The 13692-nt window shown below is 37.5% G+C and overlaps 1 protein-coding gene across 6 annotated transcripts in view; it reads right to left on the bottom strand.

Moving 5' to 3' along the window:
• The window catches only part of ralgapa2 (Ral GTPase activating protein catalytic subunit alpha 2), a 90422-nt gene extending 81775 nt beyond the window's left edge, over nucleotides 1–8647 (bottom strand). For 3 of the 6 annotated variants that reach the window (XM_047821739.1, XM_047821742.1, XM_047821741.1), the window contains exon 1: nucleotides 8408–8645. In XM_047821739.1, coding sequence (XP_047677695.1) covers nucleotides 8408–8513 — 106 coding nt within the window. In that variant the 5' untranslated portion in view covers nucleotides 8514–8645. Of the gene's footprint in view, nucleotides 1–8407 lie in introns of all 6 variants that reach the window. The other 3 variants (XM_047821743.1, XM_047821738.1, XM_047821740.1) reach the window with 2 other exon arrangements.
• Between the last annotated feature and the right edge of the window lie 5045 nt (nucleotides 8648–13692).

Below are 13692 nucleotides of genomic sequence, written 5' to 3'. Positions count from 1 at the left end.
TAAACCCACTATGGAGGTGGCAATCACATTACAAAGGTGCTCACACAGTGAAAGTGCCCCATGGTGTAGATTCTCATGCTGAGCGACTAGCCAGAGTTAAATGTCAATACCATTAATAATTACCTTCGTCTGAAAATGACAAACAGGCGGCGGTGGTGCAGAGGCTCTGACTGAGCAATGATATGCACTAAAATTTCAGAGAAGACACAGAGTAACAGAGCCTTCAGGTCCTCATGAGGAGTTCCCATTTATGGGAAGTTGGGAAGTCGTAATTACAATGTCGGGTGCGTTCAAATAACTTTGCTCAGAGCAAGACGGAGGTCTAACTTCTATTATACAAAACAAAATATAGCAAATTTGTGTGCATCATGTGATTTAGAAAGCCAGTGTAAGCTTAACTTTTACATGCTATATTGTAATTTGTTTGGATTTTAATAACTAGTTGCACAAACCAAACAAATCAAGTCAAGTAGCTTTAATTGTCATTTTAAACCGTCTCATTCAGATTTATGAGATATATTCACTCGGTTTATATATGTCTATTTATTACAAGTACACTGTTGTTACCACTATACAAATCTGTTCCTATACAGCACCAACTGCTGATATCCTTACACAAACTCTCTATATCGCATTGACAATATAAACACTTGATAAGAGAGAAGAGAAACGATATTTCGATTCCTCTGTATGTCAACACATATGGTGGCATTGACAATAAAGAACCTTGAACCTTGATATAGCTGACGCAGAACACGGTGAAATGAAACCACGTTTCTGCAGGATCATGGTGCTACATAAAACAACAACACAGAGCTTGGTCTTGAAGTAAGTCTTTGAGTTTGAGAGAGAAAACATCTTCTGAAATGAGTAAGCAGATTCAGATGAATCAACATATTGACACAGGTTTTTATCATCTATAACAAAGAATATGCACTTTGCTGTTTTGAGAAGGTAAATGTACACATTACATTACAAAGACAAATATGAAGGTGTTGGTGTTTTCCCACTTTATTGTCAAGAGGGCCTTTTTACACCTGGTCCCTTCATGTGTTTTCTCTGATCCGATAGCTATCTGATTTGTTAGAACTGTTCCATTTACATTAGGCCACATAAATGCGTCTTGGTGAATCGGATATCGATCTGATCTTTCTACTCCCGCCCAATATGCAAATATATTTTACCTCATTTCCAGGATAATTGAAATGGAACACGCTTTGGTGTATGCTGCATTTTCGCTGGCAGCAGCAGTGCATTTTAAGACCAAATGAGACAACTGGGTGAAAGATCGGAGCCAGCGCTGGTGGGAAAACATATTTGTTTCTGGCACGATGCACGACTCGCGAGTCACCTGCGAGTGACGTACTTCTGTTTGGGAGGAGTATAGTGCTGACGTATGTGGCTTGAACAACCACATGCATTTACACCTGTCCAGTTTCATCTGAAATGCGTCCCAGACCACCTCCTGAAGTGGTTTGTGCGATCGGATTTATATCCATCTCGAAACCGTTTCGGAGGGCATTTACACCTGGTCTTTTTACCATCGGATAGCTATCGGATCACAGAAAACGCATAAAGTGACCAGGTGTAAAAACCCCCAAGGAGGTCATAAATGAGGAGTTCTGACCAAGTCGCATTTACTATCATCAGCTCAACAAAAAAATGAGGAAAAAAACACGGCAACATGCATTATTTTTAAGTGAATGTGAATACAGCTATTGTCACTCATTTACTTCTGACAATGGTGTTAATGTTTGTTTCCAAAATGTTCATGTAGATTTGTGCAATTATAATAAAAAGGTCATTTCTACCTTTATACATTCTGCATAGGTCTGAATTTAACATTGTGCATTAGTTTAATTAAAAACCTAAAAAAAATTGTACACAGGGTAGCAGGGATCATGGAGTCTATCCCAGGGGACTTGGATCACAAGGGCACAATTACACACACTAACCCTGTTCACACACTACAGCACATGTTTTTGGATTGTAGGAGGAAACCGGAGTACCTGGAGGAAACCCCTAAAGCACAGGGAAAGCCTACAAACTTTATGAACACACTGCAGAGATGGAAATTTAACCCTCAACCCTAGAGGTGAGAAAGCGGAGTTTAGCACAAATCCAGCCCTCAATCGACATGCAAGTGTGAAATGATTTGCACAGATATCCTGAATTCTCCAACATTAACCAACACCACATGGAAGCCTTGCTGGTCGCCATGTGGACATTGGAAAAAGAAGTTTTACTGTATAATCACCTAAAACCTTATAATACAGCTAAGATTTTACAATGTCACTTCCAGCCAGCAGCTCCTGACTGCACATCTGAGAATATCCCACCCTTCCCTACTCTCCTGGAAATCATTTGTCATGATTGATTTCAAATAGTAAATCATGTGTGGGTTTAAATAAATGCCATACAAGCCAAGGGCAAATGGTGGCTCAAATGGTTAAGGCTCCGGAGTTACTAATCAAAAGTTTAGGGGTTCAAGCACCAATGCTGTCACTTTCCCGATGTTGCCCTCAACAAGGCCCTTACTCCTTAGCAAATAAAGGCTGAGAAAGAATTTTATTATATATATATATATATATATATATATATATATATATATATATAACAGACAAAACATTTTTGTATTAAACTTGTCATGTTTCCTTCTATAATAATAATAAATTAATTTCAATGAAAGTATGTCATTGAAAGAATGTCAGCCCCTATGTCAGAGGCCACATGACACCCTGACATAATCAGAAGGATAAAATCAGGCCTTAGAGTCCCAGTGTTAATGGTTGAAAAGTCACAGATTGGCTTTAACTGCTGGTGCTAATGTGTTAACGCAGCGCGTCATTCAAATAAGCAACAGAAAACTGCACTAGACTTGTGAATCAGAATCTGACCCAGAATACACACACTACGTTATTTCATTCTCTGACATCTGAAATCATCCAACAGCTTGGGCAAACACATTTATTGGACGTTACTCTCTCACACTGAAACAAGCACCATATGATTCATAAGTGATAGCATCAAAATCATACAGGATGGTACAGTGTAAGCCTGGATACAGACATGCACAGCTACTAAGCTCTTACACACACTTCATCTACCGTTTAATACCTGGATCTAGGAGTTTCATTGCAATCAAGAAAGTAATTTCAAGTAAATTTAACAGACAGTAGTCATGTCTTAGCAAAAGCATAACACACACACCCCAGCTGTACACTGGAAACAAAATGTTGTGCTCGCTGTTGTCTTTGTTCCCATAACAGAAGGGTGAGGTAGACAGGCTGTGTGTGATCAGGTGCTCCAGTAATTACCAAATACAGCCAAGCCCAACTGAGTTCAACACACACACACACACACACACACCCCAATCAATATCTTTAAAAGGTGGAGCAAAATGTAACCCCTGGGTGTATACACACATATTATTCAAGAGAACTACAACTGTCAAGCTTCATGTAACTATAATTACAGAAAACAAGGCATAATACTTACTCATGCTGCAAATGTGATTTTTAAAAGCAAAAAAAGGGGGGGGGCAGCACAAGGTTCAAGGAAATTAATGACATGTGAATGTAGAAAGAAAAGAAAAAGGGAAAGGAGGTCTTAACATCCAACACCCCATCACTCATCCTCACTTCCTATCTGTACAGGAAGCAGCCAATGGGAGGAAATCCTCAGTATTATGAAAGCACAGCACTCTGTAAGTCTGGAGTGGTGCAAGAGTGAAATGTAGAACCTAAAAGGTTAAGCAGACCTGTCTTATCTAGCGTGATGCATACGGACAAAAACAACATGGTGAGATATGATGGCCGTGGAGCCATCTGTGAGCGTTGATTACTAGACTTGACATTGAACCAGGAGTCAGCAGAACACACACTGATACGACAAGCATGACTACAGCCAAACAGGAGACCTTTAATAAAATGAATTAAATTAAAATAAATAAATTATCCGTTTTAAAAATACATGATAAATAGAAAAACAAATATAAACAGTTGTGTCTTGTGACTGCCACAATATTCATGATGGTCAGCACTGATATGCAGAATCGATCAACAGTAATGTTTAATTAGTTTTAATGTCAAAATTTACTGAGGAGAAATTTTATCAACACAACTGGCACAGAAACACAAACTAACACTGAAAAAACCTGACAATGTTATGAGCAAGGTCAACACAGACAAGCCACCCACTCCAAATGTCAGAAAGCAATAAAAAGGAATACTATAACAGGTTCTGTTACAGAAAAATACTGTGTTGTTCTGCTATACCACAACATTCTGCCAAGAATTATAATATTTAACTGTTTATTAGTTTCATGTAATGCGAATGAATGTCTGCAAAAGTTAGCACTTACATTATCTCAGCTGGAATAAAGTCAGTTGGTCATCAGACTCTCCTTTTTCTCTACTTCAGCTGAATACAGCATAACTTAAGGTCATAACCTAACCTTCAACTACACCAAAGAAACCAAAGAACCTCAGTAATTCGACTCAGGATCTCTAGATCTCAGGGTCTCCTCACCTCTGAGTTCAGCAAGTGACATCAAACCAACATGACTGCTCAGCAGCAAATATAGCAGAAACTTAACTTCCTTTTCAACTGAGTTATACCATATACACTGTGTGCTTTAGAACAATAATAATAAAAAAAAAAGACAAATTTACAGGAGGAAGCTTGTTGCTAACAAAAGATCATGCATGTGTTCTTGAGTTTTCCCACTTTATAGCTAGAACACACAGAGGTCAAAAACGACATCACTCAGCTCCGACTTTCCACTACTGAGGTAAAACAATGCAGCATTAGTCTGACAAAAGCACAGCTTGTCTTGTCACAGAGTAAGCAAAAAAGTGTAAACTCCTCTCTCCTGAACACTGTCTTAGTTCTTACTAATCAATACAAAACTCTCCTTCCAAAAATAAACAGTTCCTTAGAGAAAACTTCAGCACATCAATGACTCTACATTTCTCTTTTGTAAACAACAGAACTGTTTGACTGAGAATTTTTATGTACTGTTTGGTAATATGCATAAAAACAGACACTGATAAATATCCGTCTGAACGTGATTCTGGTGAATCTGGTATTCCAAAGCAAGAAATCCAGAGGAGTAGAAATGAAAAAAGCCTTTAAAACCAAAAATGACAATGAATACATTAGACACGTGTCTAAACATGGCATTATCCAGACTGTTATCCAGACTGTTCAAAAATACACTTAATACTTGTTACATCCAATTATATCCAACAAAGTTAAAGTAATCAGATGATTAGCCTTCCAAGACTTAATCGGTCAATACTTTCTTAAAAACACATGCAAAAATAGCCATGCAAAGCTATAGCCAAATCTTTTTAGCTGCTTTCAACAAGCTGAGCTCGAAACTGCTCGACCTACGACAACACCGAATACACCATATTTAGTAAAAGAAACAATAAATAAATACATTGATAGTCAACTGCATAAGTAAAAATTTGTTGTAGCTGCAATTCTGTGCACATCCGCTGTCACATAATAGTGGACACAGTTTTATCAATCACATAATAGTGGACACAGATGCCTTGGCATCATGACCAGTGACTTCTGCCTGAAACATTTTCTGCGTCTGAAAGTTTTGAAACGATCTACTGGGCTTTAATATAGACAAACGTCACCTATGATTATGAAAAATAATCATAATTAGGCTAACTTATTGAATAAAATCAAAATATATAATGAACATCTTTTTTTTCCTTTTCAAAGTCATTTCTCTAAGCGTAATGTGTTAAGATTGAGCTGCCAGACATTATGCGCCACAAAGTTTTTATCAGAGGGAAACTTGCCCATGTTGCATCTGAGCTTTAGACTGATAACACATTTTTTGTCTGAAAGCAGTTTAAAACCTTAAACAACACAGAAAACTACACTAGTAAATAAACAGATTAATGCATGAACAAAATACTTTGACATGAAGACACCGTCAGGACAACTGCAACATTCTTCATTACCTAAAAATGCCACATACTTATCTTCAGAGACATCTCCTTTATCTCGAGTTAGAGTGTACTACAGGTATGTATAGGCTTGAGAACATGGGAGAAAATGTGCTTCGGCGTTTGTAGACAGAACGTAAGCTGTAGAGAAGAGCTCTCATCACTTACAGGCACTAAACCTGCTGAACCCATGTGTATCTTTCCACTGCCTCAATCATCAGAGGCGTAGAATTTAATAAAGCCAGGTATGGATACAGCATCTTTCACCACAACCATAACTTAACCATAGGTCATTTTTACACTGGAATTTTTTTTCCTGGATTTTATCTGTACAATTGTTGAATTGTGAACTGAAGCTGATGAGCAGATCTGACACCCATGATGTGGGCTTCACGGATCTAGCTGTGCATCAGGAGTGGAAGATATCTTACTTAGGTACACATGCTGAGGCACAAAACTAATTATAAAAATCACAAAATAAATTAATTAAATAAATAAAGTAAAATATTGTGCCTTCTGTTTATCAAATCTGCATGCACAAAAACATATGGCCTCATATAAACTAGCCATTGTTAGAAAGGTATTCTTTAATCCTTATTATGAGCCATAGCCCCAAATAAACCTAACAAATATTAGTCAGAATAAGAGTTTGAACAGTAAAATTTTGCCATGTCAAAAAGTGACAGAATGAACTGCATTACATATATTAAAGCCTTAATCAGATTTTTAAAACTAGATCTGGATTTTAGATCAAACAATCTGAGTGTATAGTGTACAGTATGTATGGCTTTAATCTAATATATTCCTTTTGTGAAAGATCTGTGTGCAAGCATATCCTGCAGCACAGGTTTTTATTTAGCACTAAACCTGCAAAATAAAAACTCTCCCAAATAAATATGGCACTAAATTAAGTCCAGGATCATGATTTATAAATAAATAAATAAATAAATAAATAAATAAATAAATAAATAAATAAATAAATAAAATTACCACAGCACACTACAGGCAGGTATGTAGATGTGATAATATAAAATGTAGAAAGAAAACCAAATATTGACTGATTCATGTAGACCAGAGTTTATCCCCAATAACTATTATCCAAAGCGCATGCAAACACACTGGATAAATTAGTACAAGACTGACTTATTTGCCATCATCACTTTATCTTGTACATGAGTAGGGCTCTTTTAATTATCTTGTTGTATAAAAAAATGCATGTGTGTCATTTAAGTTAATATTAATATAACAAATTTAAGGTGAATGTGATTTGAAGTTTTCAATTCTGGTGCATACAAAAATACAAGGTGAATTTATTTATATCAAAAGCTGTCATGAATTACAAAGACAGGTTTAGTGAAGAGGTGGACAAAACCCAGGAAAGTGTATTTAAACTTACATACTACAACAAAGGCACTTCAAGAAGAAAAAAAAGGCACTCAGAATGACTGTGTTTGTAGGACATTAAACATGTTTGAGGCAGCAATAAAAAGCAGATTTGTTTAGCTTGTCAGCAGGACAGTTTGACTGCTTCTGGTTGTGGCTCAGCAGGAAAACACAACAGGAAGCAAACTGTACAATATGAGAAGGAACCATCTGCCTTAACATCTTTATATTATTATCATTATATTACATATCACTCTAATCAGACTTGAATACTTTTTTTAACTGATATTGTAGCAAAGCAAACAACACCTATGTGTAAAGTAATTACGATCTGCAAGGATCTGTGTGCTCTCAGCGTTTAGGGTTATGCATTAACAGATCTGATGTATTACATTAGCTTTTAGAGCCAGTTCATCACATGAAAACAGGTCTTGTGCATTATTGTTGTCTGATATCTGAATGAAGGACCAAATAAACTTTAGCCGCTTTTTTGACAGATTACCACACAAAACTGAAGCTGCTCTCAAAGCCAGACCATATGCAAGGACTGGAAAAGACTGGATTTAACCCAACTTATCCCACATGCCCTTTCTCACTTTCACATACGGCTATTTAACATTAACAGCGGGGTTTTAATTTCACTGAATGAGTGCGCTGCACACTTAGCTACACAGCTAGCACGCTAGCCAGCAACGCCAGAACAATTAAACCCAAATGACACCTGACTCTGGCTAGCATCGCCACTTGGCCGGCTGTTATATAAAAAAATAGCAATATACACCAAACGTATTCACACTCCCTTAATGCAAAGCTAGTCAAGAGGTCGCGTTATCCTTTTTTGTTTGTTTGTTTGTTTGTTTGAGATTACCAGACCGTTTCATTCAATGAAACAAAAGGCACGTCGACTCATTGCTGTCATATATATGCAGCTAGCTAGCTGGCTAGCTCTCTCCCTCGCTCACTCGTCCACACACCTAGCCACCTAGCTAGCCTGCTAAGCTAAAACACGGTCCTGTCAGTGAGTCGCAGTCTGTCACAGCACCAAAGCTCACCTAACAGTGACCGGAGATGCTTCAAGCGGGTTAAAACATCCTTCTTTGGGTCCAGAACTTTCTGTGTAGATTTCTTGACGTCTCCATAACCCCTTCGAGTAAACATTCCGGTATAAAAGTCAATTTTGGAGCCCTTTTACCATTCAGTCGGTGTCCTATACGCCACCACTTTCCCAGCTGCTGAACGTTTGACTTGTGTTATTCCAGCGGCCGCCTCTCCGCGGTGTGTAAACACGGAAGCGCTCAGACGTCGCTATGGCAAGACATGCCCCCTGACCCCGCCCTCTAGCACCGCCCCTATAACATTGTCACATATATTTCAAATTATATACAATCCAATACTATTAATGATAATAGATAAAAAATATAAGAATGTACGGTTGCACTGTAACTGTATGCTATTTTTATTTCCCTGCGTCCCTCAAATAAAACAGCACAACTGGACACAACTGCACTATTTTACTAGATAATTTACCTAAGCAATTGGATTGATTAAAAGCCTTAATGATTTATAAAAACTTATATAAATATAAGGTTGTTGATGGTGTTTTATGTAATGTTAAATGCCCAGGCTTTTTGTTTATTTAGATGGACTTTTGGTGTAAGATTAAGTAATATTGCTGTTTACATAGTGTGAGTTCACAATTCATTATGGGTCATTATGGTTGTTATGAGATAATACGCCTAGGGGTAGAGGGCTTGCAAATACGTTTATCCCTTATATTTTTATCATTGTAATTAGGATTCAAAAGAGGTATCACTGTAAAGTGAATTATGATGCCAGAAGCATGATGCCAAAGGGTTAAACACTCCAGAGTGCCATCTGGTGTCAAAGAATTAAACTAAATTCACTATATTGCAGCCAAGATTAATGACATACGTACGTATGGCCTGTGTGTCTATTTCATGTTTTGCTTCTATACTGACATATTTTATTTGGCTAAATGGCTAAAATATTCATATTAATAGTTAATAATCCCCAGCCTCTCTCTCTCTCTCTCTCTCTCTCTCTCTCTCTCACACACACACACACACACACACACACACACACACACACACACACACACACACACACACACACACACACACACACAATCTGGGCCTAAGCCTCTCAGTTCTTCTATGCTGATTCCTGGTTGGCCACAGCTGAAAGGCATCAGGCTTCTCTGCTTGGCACAAAGTCTATACTGCCTTTCACTGTTTCACTGCTTAAGCTGGTGGCCGGAAGCTTTTACTTGGCAAAAAGGAAACCTAATTTAATGTCTGACATGCCTCCTATAGTGTACGTGAACTGAAGGTTTGACTGCATTAAGTGAAATTCTGCATCCTGATTTAGCCGATAATTAAGACGGCAGTGAATTAACATTCTAAAGAGCATTGGAGGCAGAAATCTTTGAGCTGACAGTGAGAGAGTAATTTAGTGAAGATGGATAATTGAATTAAATGTGATAAATTGCAAATGCCCTTTTGGATATGCTTGATTTGCTTATCTTTTATAATCCTTCACAGAAGGAAAACAATCTCAGGTCATATCTGTTGAGGCAGAGAGTAGTAGTAAAGTAAATCTCTTTTCTGCCTTCTCTTTCTATCTTAAAAAGCATTAGCCTGTAATCAGTTTATTTTGATACTGCTGCACAACTGTGTAATCTACAGTATGCAGTTAATGTTAGCAGGGATGCAGTTCTTTAATATTGGCCATAAAGCTTTCACAGAAATGTGCAGTGATAGTGTTCTAAAAATATAAATAGAATAATATAAGCAAGGAAAATGCTGCAAGCAGCCAAATCTTCCAAAATAACCTGACAATAATACTGCACCAGCATTAGCTGTAGAAAAAATGCTCGCAAAAGACTGACAGGTGCTCAGTGCTTAAGGCTCTGGGTTAATGACCCAAAGAGTCCAAGAGTCCAAGAGTCAAGAGTGTTTAAGCCTTTGTCCCTAAATCCTGTTCAGCTTAATGATAATAATGTTTTGTCCCTTACCCCTGAGCCACTTCTACTTCATCTTCCTCGTCTTATACAGGATGTTTAAAATTATATATTAAATGTATACAAGTACAAGCACACTAAGGTTTAAAAACTGATAGAGAACATGCATGCCCAAAATCTCAGGGTATATTCTGCATATTGTACTTAATCTTACTTACACTGTGCAATAAGCCAAATATCTTCTACTTTTCTATATGCATCCAGTTGCACTTTAACTTTGTTTTGAGTTTAGATGTATTGGTTGAGGGGGGGCACGGTGGCTTACTGGGTTGCACGTTCGCCTCACACCTCCAGAGTCGGGGTTCGATTCCCGCCTCCGCCTTGTGTGTGCGGAGTTTGCATGTTCTCCCCGTGCCTCGGGGGTTTCCTCTGGGTACTCCGGTTTCCTCCCCCAGTCCAAAGACATGCATGATAGGTTGATTGGCATCTCTGGGAAAAAATGTCCGTAGTGTGTGAATGAATGAATGAATGAGTGTGTGTATGTGTATGTGTGTGTGTGCCCTGCGATGGGTTGGCACTCCGTCCAGGGTGTATCCTGCCTTGATGCCCGATGACGCCTGAGATAGGCACAGGCTCCCCGTGACCCGAGGTAGTTCGGATAAAGCGGTAGAAAATGAGTGAGTGAGAGTGTATTGGTTGATGAATCTTGTCTTGAAGAGAATGCTACATATACGTATACAAATCTCTACAGGTTGAACAATTCAAGCTCTGATATTTTTACACACACATGGACTGCCCTCTTAATTTAGACCACATATTTTCAAGGGGGATCAAACACATAGACTGGCCAGACATGGCTTTTTAAAACAATTTTTTCCTTCAATAATTTCTGGTGTCCAGTTCCTGGCACCATACCTTTGATACAGTATGTTTTATTATGGACTCAATTGTGCTTAACGGTATTTTTATGTTTTTATGTCTATTTTAACGAGTATTGCATTTTATGTCTGTTTTTTATGTACCACCTTTGAAAAAATCTACACTAGAGATCAGGGTATCTTCTGTAGCAAAAAATAAAGCATCAACACAATGGTATTTACTAGATGGCTTTTAGTTACTGTACACACACACAGACAAACATACACATACATACATACACAGACAAACACACGCGCACACACACACACACACACACACACTTGACTACATGGCAAAATATTCCTTCACACCCAAGGTAAAATAAAGTCAAGTAAAGTATGAAAATGATGACAAAGTCTAAAATATTCCACATGACTCATTATGAATAAAAATAGAAATAATACATAAATAAACTGTCATACAGATCATTACCTTGAAGTGGGCATCTCTCGTGGCCACAACACAGAGGAATCTACCTAAATTAGCAACATGCTAAAGTAGAGACCCTGCAGGTGTGCAGTAGCTACTTAATCTCAGTGCTAAATTTATCATAAAAAGTCATATTTTCTGGTATTATGTAAAGTAATTCTCAAAATTTTCAAAAATGAAATGAAAATAGGGTAGATATGACACGTGGTCAGATGATTATCAGTTATCAGGATTAATCATTGACAAAGCTAAGTGCGTTAGCAACAATAGCAAATTTCATAATAGCCGACAGTGTCGGGTAACAGTACTGATACAGTAACAGTAACAGTTCTGATACAGTAACAGTACTGGTACAGTAACAGTACTGGTACAGTAACAGTAACAGTTCTGATACAGTAACAGTACTGGTACAGTAACAGTACTGGTACAGTAACAGTACTGGTACAGTAACAGTAACAGTACAGATACAGATACAGTACATTAACAGTACTGATAAAGTAACAGTACTGATACAGCAACAGTACTGATACAATAATAGTAACAGACCTGACACAGTAACAGTATAGATACAGTAACTGTACTGATACAGTGACAGTAACAGTAACAGTAACAGTGACATTGACACAGTAACAGTACTGATACAGTAACAGTAAAAGTACTGATACAGTAACAGTACAGACACAGTAACAGTAACAATACTGATACAGTAACAGTAACAGTAACAGTAACAGTACTGATACAATAATAGCAACAGTAACAGTAACAGTGCTGTATCAGTACTGTTACTGTTACTGTTATTGTATCAGTACTGATAAAGTAACAGTAACAGACCTGACACAGTGACAGTACTAATACAGTAACAGTAACAGTACTGATGCAGTAACAGTAAAAGTACTGATACAGTAACAGTACAGACACAGTAACAGTAACAATACTGATACAGTAACAGTACAGATACAGTAACAGTAACAGTACTGATACAGGAACAGTAATAGTACTGATACAGTAACAGTACAGATACAGTAACAGTAACAGTACTGATACAGGAACAGTAATAGTACTGATACAGTAACAGTACAGATACAGTAACAGTACTGATACAGGAACAGTAATAGTACTGATACAGTAACAGTACAGATACAGTAACAGTAACAGTAACAGTACTGATACAATAACAGTAATAGTACTGATACAGTAACAGTACAGATACAGTAACAGTAACAATACTGATACAGTAACAGTACTGATAGCAACAGTAACAGTACTGCTACATTAACAGTACTGATATAGTAACAATAACAGTACCAGTACAGATACAGATACAGTAACAGTACTGATACAGCAACAGTACAGATACAGTAACAGTAGCTACTGATACAGAAACAGTTCAGATACAGTAACAGTACTGATAGCAACAGTAACAGTACTGCTACAATAACAGTACTGATATAGTAACAATAACAGTACTGATACAGTAACATTAACAGTAACAGTACTGATACAGTAACATTAACAGTACTGATTCAGTAACAATACAGATACAGTAACAGTAACAGTACAGATACAGTAACAGTACAGATACAGCAACAGTCCTCATCTAAAGAACATTTTTGTATTCAAAAATGAAACGAAAATAGGGTAGATATGACAAGTGGTCAGATGATTATCAGTTATCAGGATTAATCATTGACAAAGCTAAGCGCGTTAGCAACAATAGCAAATTTCATAATAGCCGACAGTGTCGGGTAACAGTACTGATACAGTAACAGTAACAGTACTGGTACAGTAACAGTACCAGTACAGTAACAGTAACAGTACTGGTACAGTAACAGTACCGGTACAGTAACAGTACAGATACGGATACAGTAACAGTACTGATACAGTAGCAGTACTGATACAGTGACAGTAACAGTACTGATACAGTAACAGTAACAGTACTGATACAGTAGCAGCAACAGTACCGATACAGTAACAGTAACGATACAGTAACAGTACCGATACAGTAACAGT

The sequence above is a fragment of the Tachysurus fulvidraco genome, chromosome 12 (assembly GCF_022655615.1).
Source record: "Tachysurus fulvidraco isolate hzauxx_2018 chromosome 12, HZAU_PFXX_2.0, whole genome shotgun sequence".
Classification (NCBI taxonomy): Eukaryota; Metazoa; Chordata; class Actinopteri; order Siluriformes; family Bagridae; genus Tachysurus; species Tachysurus fulvidraco.
Note: the sequence above shows the minus strand (reverse complement) of the source record. Positions and strands in the feature narration are given on the sequence as shown.